This window comes from Jaculus jaculus, chromosome 2 (assembly GCF_020740685.1).
Source record: "Jaculus jaculus isolate mJacJac1 chromosome 2, mJacJac1.mat.Y.cur, whole genome shotgun sequence".
In the NCBI taxonomy this organism is placed as follows: domain Eukaryota; kingdom Metazoa; phylum Chordata; class Mammalia; order Rodentia; family Dipodidae; genus Jaculus; species Jaculus jaculus.
The window spans coordinates 14,011,923-14,031,752 of record NC_059103.1 but is presented as its reverse complement, the minus strand read 5'-3'; the positions used below and the strand labels follow the sequence as shown (position 1 = coordinate 14,031,752).

General features: G+C 50.9%; 2 protein-coding genes across 2 annotated transcripts in view; one reads left to right on the top strand and one right to left on the bottom strand.

Moving 5' to 3' along the window:
- Window positions 1–851, top strand: part of LOC101617036 (general transcription factor II-I repeat domain-containing protein 2B) — a 36,510-nt gene extending 35,659 nt beyond the window's left edge. The window contains exon 16 of the mRNA XM_045143636.1: window positions 648–851. Coding sequence (XP_044999571.1) covers window positions 648–802 — 155 coding nt within the window. The 3' untranslated portion in view covers window positions 803–851. The remainder of the gene's footprint in view (window positions 1–647) is intronic.
- Window positions 852–859: 8 nt separating this feature from the next.
- Ncf1 (neutrophil cytosolic factor 1) lies at window positions 860–16,847 on the bottom strand. Its single transcript, XM_045143637.1, is given in 12 exon segments — window positions 860–1,084; window positions 1,428–1,440; window positions 1,525–1,704; window positions 2,036–2,143; window positions 2,988–3,105; window positions 4,743–4,850; window positions 5,188–5,310; window positions 7,235–7,290; window positions 9,816–9,981; window positions 10,126–10,201; window positions 12,025–12,105; window positions 16,771–16,847. Coding segments are annotated over 12 exon segments (1,209 nt in total). The 5' UTR covers window positions 16,843–16,847; the 3' UTR covers window positions 860–976.
- Between the last annotated feature and the right edge of the window lie 2,983 nt (window positions 16,848–19,830).

Genomic DNA, 19,830 nt, shown 5'->3' with positions numbered 1-19,830 from the left:
GATGCACAAGGTGGTACATGCATCTGGAGTTCATTTGCAGTGGTTGGAGGGCCTGGCACATCCACACACATTGTCTCTCAAATTAATAGAAATAAAATATTAAAGACCCTTGAATAAGCTTAATGCTAAACGCAGGACCAAGCAGACCTGGTCTTCAGACAGTTGGTGCTCAGACCCTGGCTGCTACCCACAGACAGGTTCACCCGTGCTCTCTCCCCACCCACACACAGGAGACACGCTGGTACAAGGCCACTTCAACAGGACAGAAATGTAGGGGGAGAAAAGAAGGAAAATTGGAGCCAAGCTTGATGCCACTCCCCTGTAACCCCAGTACTGGGGGAGTAGAAGAAGGGGGGCCAAAAGGTATAAACCAGCTTGGACTACTGAGTGAAAATCTGTCTAAAAAGCCAACAACCAGCCGGGCGTGGTGGCGCACACTTTAATCCCAGCACTTGCAAGGCAGAGAGGTAGGATGATCGCCAGGCGTTCAGGGCCACCCTGAGAATACAGAGTGAATTCCAGGTCAGCCCGAGCTAGAGTGAGACCCGACCTCAGAAGACTTAAAAAAAAAAAAAAAGATAAAGCTGGGCTGTTACTTCCAACTTCGTATCAGGCCTTGAGATAGAACTGCCTCCACTGTGCTTCAGGTATCTTCTGGAGAGTTGGAGCGAGGCGATTCCTTGTCCAGGCGAAAGAAAGCACTTGGCCTTCTCTGCAAACTTGTTCAGCCAAGGCCGGGGCAGCGAACCTGCGCCGCTGCAAACCTCCCCCCAGCAGAGCTCACTGCTTCTCCTCGTCCTAGAAATACCCCCGAGGTGGGGAAGCCCGGTCCTGCCCCGTGATGCCGTTACAGAGCCTCTGTCAATTCGAACGACATTTATTGAGGATGTCAGGGGGTGGGCTCGGTGGGGGTGAGGCCGAGACGCTGACCCCGGGCTATCTACACGTATGTACAGGGCGAGCGAGGGGCAGGGGCTCAGACGGCGGACGCCAGCTTCCTCTTGGTGCTGTCGCTGCAGCGGTGCAGGATGAGGTCCGCGCTGGGCCGCGGGGGCACGGCCGGCTGAGGCCTGGGCGGATTCGCCTCTGCAAGTGGGACAGCGGCGCGTCAGAAGCCCAGCCCATCCGCTGCAGCCTCTCTTCCCTCTGACTCCGCACCCAGGGCCCTGCTCGCCCTGCACTGTTCTAGCCACGCCCCTTTAGCGTTGGCCACGCCCCTGAGCCGGCTGGGCACGCCCCTATCAATCTTGTCCTGGTCCCGCCTCTCGCGCACTCTCTGGCCTACGCCTTTCTTCAGCCCGCATCCTCGACCTCGGCTCAAGCCCCGCCCCCAGCCTGAAGCCCCGCCCCCGTGCCACGCTCCGCCCTGCACGTTCCAAGCCACGCCCACGCGATTCCAGCTAAGGCTCCGCCCCCAGCCTAAAGACTCCTCCCTCAAGGCTTACGCCCGCATCTTAATCCCACCCGCATGCTGCTAAGGTCACACCCCCAGGCTAAAGCCCTGCCCCCGCGGCTCGGGGCGGCCCGGGACCTCCAAGTTAAGGCCCCGCCCCGGCCCGGGACTCACTCCCTGGGCTCTGCGGTCCCGGCGCCGGCGCTCCGCGGCGCTGCTGCAGGAAGCGCACGCTGTTGCGGCGGTAGGCGTCCTGGCTGAGGCGTCTCCGCGACCGCTGGTGGATGCTCTGCGCGTTGCGGATGCTCGACCTGGCCCAGCGGGGACAGGGCCGTCGTCTGAGTCCCGGCGTCCTCACCACCCGGCTGGGCACCCCTTGGGATCCCGAGCTCCGTCCGAGGAAGTGGGGCGCAGGGGTGACGCGCCGGCACCCTCCCCCTGGAAGCCCTCCAAGACCGAGCACCTGCGACTTCACCGCCGCCTCCCGCCCCGCCAGCCTCCTCTCTCACCCCGCCTCGGCCACACCCCCAGCAGGACCGCGGGCACTGCTCGAGACCCGGCGGGGAGTGCCGCCGTCTCCCAGGACAGACTCCATCCGTGGTACGCCCCCTCAGCCCCACCCAGACCCCGACCCTCACCCACCTGCGAGGCGGTGCCCCCCGGCCCCTGATCTGGCGTTGGGCCTGGGTCACATCCTGCCCAGACTTCTGCAGGTACATGGATGGGAAGTAGCCTGTGACGTCTCCTTTCCTGCAAGGCAGCACCCCCCCCAACACACAAACACTAAGGCCCAGGCAGTCGTTGGGGGCTTCCAAGCATCTCCAAAGTTGGGCAGAGGCATACTAAACGGGTCATTTGTGCCAAGGGTAGTCCTTCCAGCTTTCTCTTCAAAGTGCCAGCAAAGAGCTGGGCATGTGGAGGCCAGGGCACCTGCAGAAGGCTGGGCATCCCCTTCACTGCCTCTTGATTTTATTCTCTCTATAACCAGGGTCTCACACTAGGCCAGACTGGCCTGTACTACAGGCTGGCCTCGAACTCACGGCAACCCTCCTATCTGAGCCCTATCTCGAGTGCTAAATGCTCAGATTAAAGGTGTCAGCTACTATGCTAGGCTGTTCTTTGGTTTATGTTTTTGTTTGCTTGATTGACATCTGGTACTAGGGGGTTCTAGACAGGCGCTCTACCACTGAGCCATGCCCCCAGCCCCTCACTAGGGGATTCCAGACAAGCACTCTACCATTGGGCCATGCCGCCAGCCCCTAAGTGGCTAGAGGCTCTGGAGTGCTTATTCCCTCTCTTTCTCTCTCCCTCTTTCTCTAGGGGAATTAAAAAAGAGTTCCCATCTCAGACTAGGTGGAAGAAGAGAACCAGCCACTGACCCCCACATGCACACTGTCGCGTATGCGCGCGCACACACAAACACAGCCCAGCACAGGCTGGGTTATCCCTCCCCAGTAGCGCTGTTATTTCCCTAACATAATGAGGTCCTGGGTTCCATCCCCAGGATAGAGAGACAGACAAGACACGCAGGATGATTATTACGTATCAGGAAAGGATCTGGCTACGTGCTCGCGAGTGTCGGGGACTCTCCTACCTGACCACCCACCAGCCGTCCAGAAGCTTATGAATGACGTCGATGGCTTCCCCCTCCGTCAGAGACACTTCATCGTCCTCCACAGCAGTGTAGGCTTTGATGGTGACATACAGCTCACCTGGTCCACGTTGTGGGCACACGGAGCAGTGAGAGTGGGCCCAGCACTGGGTGCGCCATCCTGCTATCTCCATGGTGCACTACCCTAAACTAGAGCCTGCCATACCTGCCCATGTCCCCGTGCCTTCTGCAGTGCTCCTGCACATGCTAAGCAGCTCTAGCACTGAGCGACGCCCCCAGCCCCCCCACTGGGGGATTCTAGGCCGGAGCTCCACCACTGAGCCACACCCCCGGCCCCTCACTGGGGGATTCTAGGCAGGGGCTCTACCACTGAGCCACACCCCCGGCCCCTCACTGGGGGATTCTAGGCAGGGGCTCTACCACTGAGCCACACCCCCGGCCCCTCACTGGGGGATTCTAGGCAGGGGCTCTACCACTGAGCCACGCCCCAGCCCCTCACTGGGGGATTCTAGGCAGGAGCTCCACCCCTGAGCCACACCCCCAGCCCCTCACTGGGGGATTCTAGGCAGGAGCTCCGCCCCTGAGCCACACCCCCAGCCACTCACTGGGGGATTCTAGGCAGGAGCTCTGCCACTGAGCCACGCCCCAGCCCCTCACTGGGGATTCTAGGCAGGAGTTCTACTACTGAGCCACGCCCCCAGCCCCTCACTGGGGATTCTAGGCAGGAGCTCTACCACTGAGCCACACTCCCAGCCCCTCACTGGGGGATTCTAGGCAGGGGCTCTACCACTGAGCCATGCCCCAGCCCCTCACTGGGGGATTCTAGGCAGGAGCTCCACTACTGATCCATGCCCCCAGCCCTTCCATATTTTTTTTAATTTTATTTTTATTTATTTATTTTGCTTTATTTTGAGGTAGGGTCTCATGACCTGGAAATCACCCTGTAGTCTCAGGGTGACCTCAAACTCATTGCAATCTTCCTACCTCTGCCTCCGGAGTGCTGGGATTAAAGGCATGTGCCACCATGCCCAGCTAATTTTATTTTATTTTTTTTTAATTTATAAGCAGTGTGTGGGGGGAGAGAGAGAATGGGCGTGCCAGGGCCTCTAGCCACTGGAAATGAACTCCAGATGCATGTGCCCCTTGTGCATCTGGTTTTTGTGGGTACTGGGTAATTGAACCTGGGTCCTTTGGCTTTGCAGGCAAGTGCCTTAACTGCTAAGCCATCTCTAAAGCCGCCCTCCCACCTTTTTTTTTTTTTTTTGTATTTTACAACAGGATCTCATTAAGTATTCCTGACTGGGACTGGCTATGTAGCCCATGCAGGCCTCAACCCCCTGAGTACGTAGGTGGACAAGCCTGCACCTCTGTGCCAGGCTGAGATCTCTTCATTGTAGAACAGGATCAATGAAACTCAGGCCAAGCTCCATCCAGCCCTCACACTGCTAGCTCTCCCCTGTGAACAGTGATGGTGACACTACCTCCAGGAAGTCCTCCTTCTGAGCCTCAGATCTCTCATCACTGGGCTTCCCCACCAGTCCTGCCTTCACCCTACTCACAGCATTCTAGCTTATCTGCTCCCCGGCCCCATTGTCCTGACAAATGACATCAGCACCTACCAGGACCTCCAAGCTAGAAATAATGAGGCAAGCCCTCAAAGCAACCACTGACTTAGGCATAACCCTGGGCCCCTTCTCCTCATCCCTCCACACCCGTGAAGCCATAAGGGGGAGGCACCTGCATAGTTGGGCTCTGGGTCCTCAGCCTCATCAGGACTGTCCAGGGGCTCCAAGTAGGATGCAGGGACCCAACCTCGCTTTGTCTTCATTTGACAAAACCACCAACCTATACCAGGGGTGTAAAGAAGGAAATAAGGGGGGGGCGGGGAGTGTCTGGCAGCTTCCCTCTGCCATGAGGGTGGGGAAGACACAGGTACACAACCTTGCACGCAGCCATGTCCCTGTCCCCAAGCTCAATCCCCAAATCCCACCCCATGCACAGTAACAGTGCCAAGCCTCTGGCAGTAAGAGGGTTAGACCATGTTCCTAAATGCAATCCTGGTAAGGACTATGGCACATGGCATGTTCCTCAGTTGGAAGCATGAGGTTGCCTGGACGGCGGTATGTGTCTGGGGGGGAGGGGGCTCCTGGCTGAGGGACCGCAGCGGGCAGGGAGGGCTGACCGCTCTCGCTTTTCTCCACCACGTCCACCACGTCGCCAGTGTTCACGGCCATCTCGGTGCCTGAGCTCTTGGCGTAGTCAGCGATGGCACGGTACGTCTGCAGGATGATGGGGCCCGTGATGTCTGTGGCAGAGGGAGGGCAGGGTGAGCGAGCTCCGCAGGGCACTGGTACCTGGCACACCCAGCTGCAGGCTCATGGGGACGGACGTGCCCGGCCCACTGGCAGTCAGCAAAGACCAGTTACTCCTGGCTACCTTGTGCTGACTAAGCACCTTGCACCTATGAGAAAAGGTAGGTACTAGGAACTGTGTTCTCAGTAGATGAGGTTAGCATGTATCCAGAGAGCCTTCTGGAGTTTTCACTTATTTATTTTATTTTTTTTTTTTTGAGGTAGGGTCTCACTGTAGCCCAAGCTGATTTGTGGTAGTGGCCAAACGGCAGCAATGGTCAGCTCTGGAGTGTGACGCTGATGGGATACCGTTCAGCAGGGCGGCGGCATCCGAGACGTTCTTTGGCAGGGCCAAGAAGTCTTCCAGCGACCTCCTGGGGTGCTTGTGGCACTTGGAATTCACTCTATAGCTAGGCTAGCCTCAAATTCTTGGCAATTCTTCCTGTTTTAGCCTCCTGAGTGCTGGCACCACCATGTTCTTTTTAAAAAAAATAAAATATTTTGTTTATATTTATTTGTTTGAGAGAGAGAGAGAGAGAGAGAGAATGGGCACACCAGGGCCTTCACCTGCTAGAAAGCAACTCCAGACACGTGCACCACCTTGTGCCTCTTGCTTACGTTGGTCCTGGGGAATTGAACCTGGGTCATTTGGCTTTCCAGGCAAGTGCCTTAGTCACTAAGCCATCTCTCCAGTCCCACCATCTTGTTCTATTTTTTATTTTAACTTATTAGAGAGACAGAGAGAATGGGCACACCAGGGCCTCTAGGCACTGCAACCAAACTCCAGGCGCATGTGCCACCTTGTGCAACTGGATTACATGGGTCCTGGGGAGTCAAACCTGCGTCCTTAGGCTTCACAGGCAAGCACCTTAACAGCTAAACCAGCTTCCCAACCCACATGCCATTCCCTATCTGCATTTTTCTTCCTTTTTCTCTCTCTCTCTCAAATAAATAAGAAAAAACAAAATATTTAATTTTTTTTTAAAGAGAGACCAAAAGGGCTGGAGAGATGGCACAGTAGTTAAGGCACTTGCCAGCAAAGCAAAAGGATTCAGGTTCGATTCCTCAGATTCCAGATGCACAAGGTGGCACATGCATATGGAGTTCATTTGCAATGGCCAGAGGCCTTGGCATTCTTCAGATTCCAGATGCACAAGGTGGCACATACATATGGAGTTCATTTGCAATGGCCAGAGGCCTTGGCATGCCAATTCTCTCACTCGCTATCAAATAAATTTTTAAAAAAGTTGTGGGGGAGTGAGGTATTGACTCATTCTACTCCAGGCTAACCTATTCACTGTGTAGTCTCAAAATGGCCTCCAACTCATGACAATACTCCTACCTCTGCCTCCTGAGAGCTGGGATTAAAGGTGTGCACCACCACATCCAGCACATATACATATATATGTTTGTTTTGTTTTGTTTTGGTTTTTTGAGGCTGACCTGGAATTCACTATGTACCCTCAGGGTGGCCTTGAACTCACAGCAATCCTCCTATCTCTGCCTCCCCAGTGCTGGGATTAAAGGCGTGCACCACCATGCCCAGCTAATAAGATATTTTTTAAAAGGAAGAGAGAGAGAAAAAAAAGAAGAAGAAACTATCACACCCCTCCTTCCCTGGGTCACCCCCTGAAGACCACCTTATCTCCCAGATCCTGGTCATTTGCCCAGCCGCGGACATCCCTCAGACTTCAGGGAGCTTTGCAGCTGTGGGGGTGAATATGCCCACCTGCAAGGTGACCCCAAACCTCGCCTCCTCAGTGTTGCTCTGGCCTCCTGGCCACTTCCCAATAATCCCCACCGCGGTTCCGTGATCGTGTCCACAATCCCCACAGAGTGTCCCACCCCCCCACCCCCAGATCTCCCTGGTCCTCTCACCAGCTACATTGTTCTTGCCATTTTTGGGCACCAGGTATGTCTCGGGTTTTTTCGCCCTGTGGAGAGAACATAGCATAGGTTTGACCGTCAGCTTCCCATTGCAGAAGAGCATGGGCCAGAGACATGAGGGTGGGGACGTTGGGAAGTCGGGGGGCATTTGTTCAGCCAATCACAGGAAAGGGCATGGCAAGGACTAACACTTCCTATGGACCCTGGGAGAGGCAGCAGAGACCCCCCCCCCCAGCCAAATGAAAAGAGGCTTGAGGGCTGGAGAAATGGCTTAGTGGTTAAGGTGCTTATCTGCAAAGCCAAAGGACCTAGGTTTGATTCCCCGAGACCCATGAAAAGCCATATACACAAGGAGTTCATTTACAGTGGCTAGAGGCCCTGGTGTGCCTGGGTTTTGCTTTAGCTCAGGCTCACCTGGAGTTCACTATGTAGTCTCAGGGTGGCCTTGAACTCATGGAGATACTCCTACCTCTGTCTCCCGAGTGCTGGGATTAAAGACTTGCATCACCACGCCCAGCAAAAATAAGGTCAGGGGAAGAGATTGAGTAAAGGCAAGGTGGAGGGAGGGCTAATCAAAATCTAAGAAGACATAAATACATCATATGGAAACCTACTTTTTTGGACAATGGAACACTCAGGAGCCATAGATTGTTACTAGAAAATTTTCAGTGCAAGGAATGGGATACCTTCCAGTGAGTTGTTGGCCAGGAAGGTCCCTGATGCCCCCAAAATATTACAAGCTATTGCTGAGGCCCTTGGTTTCCCACCAGGAATAGATGATAAGACCCTATTGCTGAAGACTCCACATATTTAACATGAAAGGTCACTGAGAAATCCTACTGGAACTGAGCTGAAAACCACCTCCATGTAGACCAGCTGACAGAAAGCTGGAAAAAGCTACACTGCATGCAGCTCAGTGGGAGAGAGAGAAATCACCAGTGAAGATTCCACAGTGGACACTGCAAGCCTTATATTTGGCCAGCCAGGCCATATGAGCCAATGGGTACAATAGTGGCACATCTGTTATGAGGGAAACCAACTGCCCCCTAATTTGACTGGAGGCCCTTGCTGTGGAAGGGAATACATCTCTGATACTGAAAACCTACAATAGGGGTGGTAGTCATGAGCCCTAGGGGTGTAACATCTCTGCTGTCTGGCTAAATGTATATACTATGCTCACCAAACTGCCCAGTAAGCACTTTTCTTAAGGTTCATACCCATATATTAAAGCTACTCTCACTTTTTCCTTAGAGAACTTTCTCTTTTCAGATGGCAGTGACCTTGGGATGACTCAGAAGGCATCACCATGCTAAGAAGAAGTGAAAGAGGAGTGCTAAGCACTGCAATATTTCTAGCACACCCTCCAAGGCTCAGGGTCCATTGCAGAAGAGGTGGTGGAAAGTATAAGAGCCAAAGGAAGGGTAGGACTCCTTACAATGTGCTCCTCCAGACACAAAATGGCCTGGATATCCATGACCTCACAGTGCCTGACACTACCTACACAAGACCATCATAAGAGGAGAAAAAGATCATGACATCAAAAAAAAGACAGACTGATTGAGAGAGAGAGGGGATATGATGAAAGGTGGAGTTTCAAAGGAGAAAGTGGGGGGAGGGAGGGAATTACCATGTGATATTGTTTTTGTTAATTATAAAAAATAAATTTTAAAAAGATTTATTTTTTAATTTTTAAAAAATTTATCTACTAGAGAGAAAGAAAGAGGGAGAGAGGCAGATAGAGAGAAAGAATGGGCTCACCATGGCCTCCAGACACTACAAATGAACTCCAGTCACATGGGCCACCGTGTGCATCTGGCTTACATGGGTCCTGGGGGAATCGAGCCTGAGTCCTTACCATGCGCCTTTACCACTAAGCTACCTCTCCAGCCCCAAGATTTATTTATATTTGTTTATTAGAGACACAGAGAGAGAATGGGCACCCAGGGCCTCTAGCCACTGCAAACGAACTCCAGATGCATGTGCCACCTGGTGTATCAGGGGTTGGAGTGTTGCTCAGTGGAGAGCTCTTGCCTAGAATCCCCCAGTGAGAGGCTGGGGGTGTGGCTCAGTGGTAAAGCTCCTGTCTAGAATCCCCCAGTGAGAGGCTGGGGGTGTGGCTCAGTGGTAAAGCTCCTGTCTAGAATCCCCCAGTGAGAGGCTGGGGGTGTGGCTCAGTGGTAGAGCTCCTGCCTAGAATCCCTCAGTGAGGGGCTGGGGGCGTGGCTCAGTGGTAGAGCTCCTGCCTAGAATCCCCCAGTGAGGGGCTGGGGGTGTGGCTCACTGGTGGAGCTCCAGCAAAGATACAGGAGGCCCTGAGTTCCATCTCTAGCGCCAGGAAGAAGCGAAACCAGAAGAGCCCCCTGAACTTGCCCTTGTGACCTGGGCATCTCTGAATGCAGGTGCAGATTGGGCTGGCTCCCAGGAGACAGATTTAGGGCAGTCTGTGTGACTCTGGACCAGTTTCTCACCCTCTATGAACTTGGGTCCTTCTGTAGAGGTTGAGAAAGGTCCCCCACCCTCCGGGCTTCCTGTCTCCTCTCTCCTGCCTGTGGTGGAGGATGTGGCTACTCACTGGTTGTCGGTGGGAAGCTTGAGGTCGTCGGGGCGCACCTTGAAGAAGTTCAGCAGGTGCTGGCAGCGGGAGATCTTCACGGGCAGCCCCATGAGGGTGTTGAAGTACTCGGTGAGGGTGCCCTGGCGACTCTCAGCCACCCGCTGCCCATCAAACCACCTGGGTGCTGGTCAGGGGTGCACCAGAGAACAGTGAGCTTACTCACTGGGTCAAATGCAAAGGCTGGGCATGGGGAAGGGCTTTGGGGGGAGCAGTTTAGGGAAATAGGACAGGGGACCCATCCCCACCAGGTGCCAGCCCTGCCCCTGACCAGGGAGGTATGGGATGATCCGGTTCTCTGCGTTGATGTCTCCCGCCTCGATCGGAAACATTTCCTTTAACATTTTCTACGTAGGAAGAGAACAGAAAATGAGAAGGTTTGTTCTTTGGTCTGTAGTGGAAAATTCAGGGTTGGAAACAAAATGAAAGTCTTCCTAGGCTCCTTGTTCTAGAAGTCTCCATGGAATCCCTCATCCAAGTCATCAGCTTTTCTGTTCCATAGCTCGCGTGCGCGCGCGCGCGTGTGTGTGTGTGTGTGTGTATGTGTGTGTGCACATACCACAACATGCATGCGCAGATCAGAGGACAGGATCAGGTTATTCATCTTTTATGTTGTTCAAGAGTCTTTTCTGGGTTTAGCGGTTAAGCGCTTGCCTGTGAAGCCTAAGGACTCCGGTTTGAGGCTCGATTCCCCAGGACCCACGTAAGCCAGATGCACAAGGGGGCGCACACGTCTGGAGTTCGTTTGCAGTAGCTAGGGGTCCTAGCGGGCCCATTCTCTCTCTCGCTTTCAAATAAATAAATAAAATAACCCTCAAAAGAAATGTTTACAAAAAAAGAGTCTTTTCTTCTGTATTTTAAAAAATTTATTTATTTATGTGTATTTATTTTCCCTCGTCGAAAGCCAGGCTATCTGGCTCTGCCTCCCATTGTCTTTGGTGTGCTGGGATTACAGACTACAAATATTTTTATCTATTTGCATATGTGTGTGTGCGTGTGCACGCGTGTGTGGGCATGACAGGGTCTCTTGTCATGGCAAATAATTACCAGATGCTCTTACCACTTTTTTTGCATCTAGCATTTTGTGGGTGCTATGGAATTGAACCATGGACCAGTAGGCTTTCAAGCACCTTTCACCATTAAAACATCTCCCCAACCCCTGTTTGCTTAAAAAATTAAAAAATAAAATAAAAAGCCTGACATGATGGAGCACACCTTTAATCCCAGTACTTGAGAGGCACAGATAGGAGGATTGTTGTGAGTTCAAGGCCAGCCTGAAACTAGAGGGAGAACCTACCTCAAAGAAAACAAAAATAGCCAGGAATGGGCTGGAGAGATGGCTTAGCGGTTAAACGCTGGCCTGTGACGCCTAAGGACCCCGGTTCGAGGCTTGGTTCCCCAGGTTCCACGTTAGCCAGATGCACAAGGGGGCGCACGCGTCTGGAGTTTGTTTGCAGAGGCTGGAAGCCCTGGCGCGCCCATTCTCTCTCTCTCCCTCTATCTGTCTTTCTCTCTGTGTCTGTCGCTCTCAAATAAATAAATAAATAATTTTTAAAAAATAGTGTTAAAAAAATAGCCAGGAATGGTGGCACATGCCTTTAATCCCAGCCCTTGGGAGGCAGAGGTAGGAGGACTGCCATGAGTTCAAGGCCATCTTGAGACTACATAGTGAATTCCAGGTCAGCCTGAGCTAGAGTGAGACCCTATCTCAAATAATAATAATAATAATAATTTTTTTTAATTTATTGATTTTCAAGGACAGAATGAGAGTGGGCATGCCAGGGCCTGTTGCTACCACAGAGAACTCCAGACTCACGCCACTCTGTGCATCTGGCTTTATGTGAGTACTAGGGGAATTGAATCCAGGCCAGCAGACTTTGCAGTAAACAAGCGCCTTTAACCACTGACCCATCTCCCCTGCCCCCTTTTCATTGAGATAGGGTGTCTCTGCAGCCCAGGCTGGCTTTAGTCATGGTTGTAGCTGAGGATGACCTTGAACTCCTGATCCTCCTGCCTGTATCTCCCAAGTGCTGAGATTACAGGTGTGTGCCACACTAACTGGCAAAACATGTCCCCTTTGCTATGGTTAGGGAAACTGGGTTCCAACTGGCTGCCTAAGGAGCTCCCCGCCCCCCACCCCCAGCCCCACGCACACACAGCTAGAACTCACGTGAAACTCGTAGATCTCGGTGAATCGCCTGTAGACCACCTTCTCTGACAAGTCCTGCCACTTTACCAGGAACATGTATACCTGGGGGACATGAGGATAGGGAGGAGGCATTCAGCTTCCAGGGGTGCTGGACTGGACCCTTGGGCCACCCTCTATCTAGCCTTAGGAGGACAGCCTGCTTCAAGGACCATGCAGCCACCAGCTCTGGTTCTGGGGCTGCAAGCCAAGTGGTCACCTTCTGCAGAGATTGTCATGTTGTTTATCCCCCAAGAATCCATTCGTTGGTAGCATGGTCCCCACTGAGCTGAGGTGAAAGGTGGTGGGCCCCTTGGGTCATAGGGAAAATTGTCTTGGGAAAGAATTAAGGGAGATCTCCTGGGATCCTTTGGTTTGTGCTTGCAAAATTGAACTCATGCTCTGGCTCTGTGTTATCATGTGATATTCTCTTTCTCTCGCTCTCTCACACACGCTTTCACCGTAATAGCAGCCATCTCCCAGGAGGTCCCCGGCAGAGCCACGGCCATCCTGAGAGAGCTTTCACCCTCCGAAGCTGTGGTGTGAAGCCAACCTCTTTGCATCTTAGGTACTCAGCCTCGGGTAGTTCATTACAGTAATTATGTAGCTTTTCGTGAGTTAGCTAAGCCAGGCCTGATGGTGCATGACTGAAGTCCCAACAGTTAGGGAGGGGACGGCAAGAGGATGAGGAGTTAAGGTCATCCTTTAAACACATCAAGTTTGAGAGCAGTTTGGCCTACATGGGACCCTATCTCCAAAAAAAAAACAGTAGGCTGAAGAGATGGTTTAGCGAGTAAGACACTTGCCTGCAAAGCCTAAGGACCCAGGTTCAATTCCCTAGGACTCATGCTAAGCCAGATGCACAAGGCAGCGCATGTGTTTGGAGTTCCTTTGCAGCGGCTGGAGGCCTGGCCATGTCCGTATTCTCTCTCTCTCTCTCAAATAAATAAAAATAAAATACTAAAAAGCAAACAAACAAACAAAAAAACACAAGGCGGGGGGCTGGAGGAATGGCTGTGAGTTTAAGGGGCTTGCCTTCAAGACCTAAGGACCTGAGTTTGATTCTCCACTACCTATGTAAAGCCAGATGCACAAAGTGGCACATGCATTTGCAGTTCATTCACTATGGCTATAGGCCCTGGTGTGCCCTTTCTTTGTCTGTCTTTCTGACTCTCTCTCTTTGCTTGCAAGTAAATATATATTAAAAAAAAAAAAAACCCATGGGCTGGAGGGATGGCTTAGTGGTTAAGGCACTTGCCAGCAAAGTCAAAGGACCTGGGTTCGATTCCCCAGGACCCACATAAGCCAGATGCACAAGGTGGTGGCACATGTATCTGGAGTACATTTGCAGTGGCTGGAGGCCCTGGCCTACTCATTCTCTCTCTCTCTCTGTGTCTCAAATAAATAAATAAAAATTATTTAAAAAAAAAACAAACAGGGCTGTGGATGTCTTTCAGTAGTAGAGAACTTGCCTAGCATATCTGAGGCCCTGGGTTAAAGCCCCAGTACTGCAAAACAGCAAACAAAAGTACAAAAATGAGGGCTGGAGAGATGGCTTAGCAGTTAAGGCACTTGCCTACAAGGCCAAAGGACCTAGGTTCAATTCCCCAGTACCCAAGTAAAGCCAGATGCACAAGGTAGCACATGCATCTGGAGTTGGTTTGCAGTAGCTAGAGGCCTTGGTGGGCACATTCTCTCTAATTAAGAAAAAAAAAAAAAAAAGAGCAAATAAGCAAAACCTCTGTAAGGGAAAATAAGCCTGCAAAACTAGCTCCAAGAATACCATGGAGGCCGGGTGGCTCACGCCTTTGATCCCAGCACTCGGGAGGCAGAGGTAGGAGGATTGCTGTGAGTTTGAGGCCATCCTGAGACTACATAGTGAATTCCAGTTCAGCCTGGGCCGGAGTGAGACCCTACCTTGAAAACCTAAAAAAAAAGTGGACCGGTGATGATTGTCTCTGGGTGGTGAGAATGACGGGGGTGAAAAGAACCTGCAGAGGAACAGCAGTCACGAGCAACCTAAGGCTCACTCCTGATGTGGCTTTGGGTTACTCAGAACCCAGCAAGCTCACCTCAAAGATTTGTGGGTTGGGCTTTTAAAAAATATTCCCTTTCTTTCTTTCTTTCTTTCTTTCTTTCTTTTTTTTTTTTTTTTTTTGGTTTTTCGAGGTAGGGTCTCACTCTAGCCCAGGCTGACCTGGAATTCACTATGTAGTCTCAGGGTGGCCTCAAACTCACAGCAATCCTCCTACCTCTGCCTCCCAAGTCCTGGGATTAAAGGCGTGCACCACCATGCCCAGCCCCAAAATAAGATATTTAAAAAAATTTTTTTTTCAAGATCTTATTTATTTATTGTTTTTTTTTTTTGAGGTAGGGTCTCTAGCCCAGGCTGACCTGGAATTCACTATGTAAAATCCAAGATCTTTTAATTGAGCCACAATACCAAAAAATACCCCACAAACCCATAATGGCACAGAATAAACATTCACACTGCAAAAGATGGCATTGGGCATAGAAAAAAATTGTCAACAGTACAAGATTTAAAACAATCAGGGCAAACATCAAACTCTGTAACTCCAAGTCCAACAACTTTAGTCAGTAACAAGTCTCCAAGTTTGATCATTCTAACCAGGAACAAGTCTTCAATTCCACCCCTCCAGCTAGGCTACTCACAGTCCTGGATTAAAAAATTTTAAATAAAAATTTTTAATTATTTTATCTATTTATTTATTTGAGAAAGAGGCAAATAGAAAGAGAAAGAGAGGGAGGGAGAGAATGAGCACACCAGGGCTTCTAGTCACTGCAAATGAGCTCCAGACATTGTTCAGCTTGTACATCTGGCTTTACATGGGTACTGAGGAATTGAACCTGGGTCCCTAGGCTTTGCAGGCAAGCACCAAGCCATCTCTCCAGCTCCCCCCAACAACTTTTTTAAATGCACAGAAGTAAGTAGCTGGTGTGGTGCATGCCTTTAATCCCAGCACTCGGGGAGGCAGAGGGAGCAGAGTCACTGTGAGTTCGAGGCCAACCTGAGACTCCATAGTGAATTCCAGGTCAGCCCAGGCTAGAGTGAGACCCTACCTTGAAAAACCAAAAAATAAAATAAAATAGAAAGGATTAGGCTAGGGGCCGTGGATGAACTTAGCCAAAGAGTGCCTACTTACAATCCCCCAGTGAGGGGCTGGGGTGTGGCTCAGTGGTAGAGCTCCTGCCTAGAATCCCCCAGTGAGGGGCTGAGGGCATGGCTCAGTGGTAGAGCTCCTGCCTAGAATCCCCCAGTGAGGGGCTGGGGGCGTGGCTCAGTGGTAGAGCTCCTGCCTAGAATCCCCAGTGAGGGGCTGGGGGCGTGGCTCAGTGGTAGAGCTCCTGGTAATTAGCATTCACAAAATCTGAGTTCTATCCCCAGCAAGGTAAAGTAAGTTAAATAAATGCACACATACATAGAATGCAATGTAATTCAGGCTGGCAAATCGCTCAGTCGAGGGCTTGCCTTGCAAACATGTGGACCTGAGTTTGATCTCCAGAACCCACAAAGAGAGAGAGAAAGAAAGAAAGAGAGAGAGAGAGAGAACAGAAAGAAGGAAGAAAGGGAGGGAGGGAAGGAGAAAGTCACGAAGGGAGAGAAGAAGAAAGATAGATGCTGGGCTTGGTGGTACAAGTTTATAATCCCTGTGGAGGTGGAGCGGGGAGGATCCCTAGGACCCGCTGGCCAGCCGTGTCGTCTGATTGGTGAGCTCCAGGCCATGACAGAGATTATCTCAAAAATGGTGGATGGTGCTGAGAGATGACCCCCCCCCCCAGGTGCTCCTGTTTTCCACACATGCACACACACACACACACACACACACACGCACACACACACATCTGCACATGTACATGCCCACAAATAGAATGCACTTGATTAAAAAAAAAATACCACCTAGTGTTCAGGAGTAGAGGAACACAGCCTCTCCAATTTACTCTCAAATTATTCAGAATATTTATGCCACAGAGACAGAGAAAGGTCTGAGCACAGGATACAAAATGTCCCACACAAGTGCCACACAATATTATCACTGGCTCTCCTTTGGCCTTGGGGACCCAGTAACAGGGTAACATATGCATATACCTAGATAGATGATTGATTGATAGATAGATGGATAAATAGATATAGATAGATAGAAAGAGACAGATAGATGGATAGAGATAGATAGAATGAGAGAGAGAGAGAGAGAGGGGAGAGTGAAAGAGAGAGAGGGAGAGGGAGAGGGGGAAGGGAGGAGAGAGAGACAGAGAGAGAGAGGTTTCTCCAGGTCTCCTCTCCCCAGGGCAGGAATGGGGTTGTTTTGTCCCCCCATGGCGGTCTCTTGACTGGAGGTTATGGACACCCTGGTGGATTGGCCCTAGGGGTGGGGGAACAGAAGGTCACACTTGCTTGCCACCAGGCCAATCCGACCTGTGCGGTCACATGTTGCTGAGGTGAGAGAAGTGGCAGTGGAGCAGGTCTCAGTTTGGGACCCAAGAAAGTGGCAGCTGGGCGGGGTGCATGCAGGTGTCCCTCAGATTATCCTGGGAGTCTTCTTCAGACGCCCCTCCAACCGGAGTCTGAGGCCTGAAGACAGGAAGACCCCTTCCCTATCCCGCCCTCCCGCCCCTGCGCCAGGCTTTGGTCCAGGTGGCCCTTGGCGCACCCCGGGAGGAGGCTCTGTGCACCCAGAGTGTGTCCTGACAGGGCGCCCACAAGGTACTCACATAGTGTTGGCTGGGGACAAAACGCTTCTCGAAGCCCAGCAGGGCGATGTGACGGATGAAGGTGTCCCCCATGGCTAGACGGTGGTAGGATGACTTCTGGTGTCCTGGGCTTGGGGCCTTAAATGTGCTGAAAACAGGAAGTGGTTTCTGTCCCCTGCGAGGGGGGGTGCAGGGGATGCATAGAAAGCTTTCTGCTTCTTCTTTCGATTTCTGGGAACTGTTTGCGCTCCAGCAGTGCATGAGCAGTCTGCTGGGGGGGGTCTACAAGACTCCTCATGTTTGGGGGCACGCCCATCTCCCCACTCCTCTCCTTCTGGCTCCCCCCTCCAGGTGCCTAAGCACACCCCAGGGTCATTCACCTGCAGCGGTGCACAGTGCAAGCCTGTCAGCTCAGCATTTGGGAGATGAAAGCAGGCCAGCCTCAGCTACATTGTGAGTTCAAGGCTAGCCTTGGCTATATGAGACTCTTATCTCCAAACAGCAAAGCCGATCAGACAGTTGTTCCTCGGGGCTGAACTACTCCTGAGATGACAATTGTACCTGGAAGGGGACTTTGGATGAAGAGGGCATGAGAAGAGAGGACAGTGGTGTGGGGCATCTATTCCGTCCCAGGCTGCAGGGCTCTAAAGTCATGGACAAGTGGCCTCCAGTCTGCAGCTCCAGCCAGGCCAATGCTGCCTTCGAACTGGCTGGCTGGTTCCTGCCAGGACTCAGAGAAAGTGGCGGGAAAGTGGATGGGTTTCGGCTGTTGGCTGAACAATGCAATGAACTAGCTCAGCCATGTTGCTACTTGTCTGAGCTTGTCTGAGCCTAGTTCAAGTTACTTCCAGGTTTAATCATATGAGATATGCAGGGTCCGTGGGTGTGTGGTGCTCATCTGGAAATCCCAGCACTCTAGATGTTGGAGCCGCAGGATTGCCACAAGTTCAAGTTCAGTCTGGCCTACGAGGCAAGACCTTGTCTTAAAAACAAACGATGCTGGGCTGGAGAGATGGCTTGGCAGCTAAGGCAGATGGACAAGGTGGTGCATATGTCTGGAGTTTGTTTGCAGTGGCTGGAAGGCCTGGCATACACATTTTCTCTCTCTCTCTCTCTCTCTATCTGCCTCTCTCTCAATCTCTCTTTCCGATACATGAATTTTTAAAATATTTTTTAAAAGAAAACAAGAAAAACAAAAAAGCAATACTGGGCATGGTGGTGCACACCTTTAGTGCCAGCACTGGGGAGGCAAAGGTAGGAGGATTGCTGTGAGTTCGAGGCCAGCCTGAGACTACACTGTGAATTCCAGGTCAGCCTGAACTAGAGCAAGGCTCTACCTAAAAAATAAAGTAGTTGGGTGTGTTGGCGCATGCCTTTAATCCCAGCGCTCAGGAGGCAGAGGTAGGTGGATTGCCATGAGTTTGAGGTTACCCTGAGACTCCATAGTGAATTCCAGGTCAGCCTGCACTAGAGTGACGCCCTACCTCGGAAAACCAAAAATTAACTAGAATAAATAAACAAGGGGTTGGAGATAGCTTAGCAATTAAGTGCTTGACTGTGAAGCACAAGAATCCAGGTTCGATTCCCCAGGACCCACATACAGCCAGATGCACAAGGGGGCACATGTATCTGGAGTTCAATTGCAGTGGCTAGAGGCCCTGGTGTGTCCATTCTATGTCTCTCTCAAATAAATAAATGAAATAAAAACCCCAAACACAATAACAACAACAACCACCAAAAAAGCAGAACTGGGGCTAGGAAGATGCCTCAGTGGTTAAATGTACTTGCTTGCAAAGCCTACTGTCGGGAACTGCAGGGGAGCTGCAGCTGCTCTTTGACTTCGCGAGCTACAGGTGGTTTCTAATCTCTTAACACAAAGACCTTATTGATAAGGCGCCAGATACAAAGTCATTATTTAATATACAGCCTAGGTGGAGTGGGCGTCAGACACAGGCATTAACATACAGCCCTGGTGAAGCTGACTTTAAGCACGTAGGCATTGTCGAGAAAGTTTTATTTTATCTTCTGTATATAAGCTTGTGTCTGCCTAAGTAAGCCTTGATCAGAACTTGTCTTGGCTCCTTTCCTTGTGTTCTTGACTGAGATTAATTCCCATTCCCTCCTTCGGGATCTGTTTCAACTGTCCTGCTGCGGGCCGGCACAGCGTGGCGCCCGGAACAGGGACCTGAATACGCAGGGCTTCAGTGAGGAACATCAACCCAGGATCCACGGAAGAAAGAAAACTAAAAAGAGGACTGTAGTAGCCCGCTCAGCCTCCTGGAATAAGGTAAATTGGCGCAACTATGGGACAAACAAAGAGTAAAAAGGAGCTAATTGCTGTAGTAAAAGATATTTTAAAAGCACAAGGAATTGGGACTGCATCAAGTTCTTTAAGCAAGTTTTTTGATTTTGTTAATAAAACGAGCCCTTGGTTTATAGGGCAGGGAAATGTTGATTCAGATGCTTGAGATAAAGTAGGGAAAGAATTAAATGTCTTTTTACAAACTCATGGTCCTAGTAAGGTTCCGGTAATTGCTTTTTCGTTATGGTCCTTGATAAAGGGTGCCTTGGATTCAGGTACAAAAGATAGTTTAGTGAAGCAAATGTTAGATCACACTCAAGATGTTATTGAAGAAATTAGAAATCAAAGTTCTGGAAAAGGGACACCTGTAACTTACAAAGAATTAAATAAAGCATTGCAGTCTTTACAAGTTTCTAAGGAAAATAGTGATGAGGAAGAGGAGGCATTAGAGCCAGAAGATGCAGCAGAATTAGAGGAAAAGGCCACTAATTATCAAGCAGATTGGGACCCACCGCGTCCCTCTGCCCCCAAGCCCCCCACACAAGTATATGTAGCAGAATTAAGAAATGAGGTGGCAGCTTTAAAGGAGAGAATAAACCTAGAGAAAGAAAAAAGAAGGTTAAAAGATGAGTTAGATAGTATTACTAAGAAGCCTTCTGAAATTGTCCACACATCTTCATTGCATCCTACCCAGCCTGTTTTTAATTGCTCCCCCTTAGAAAGGGTGATACAGAAAGCCAGGGAAGAAGGTGATGAGGAAGCACGAGCTTTCCCATTGG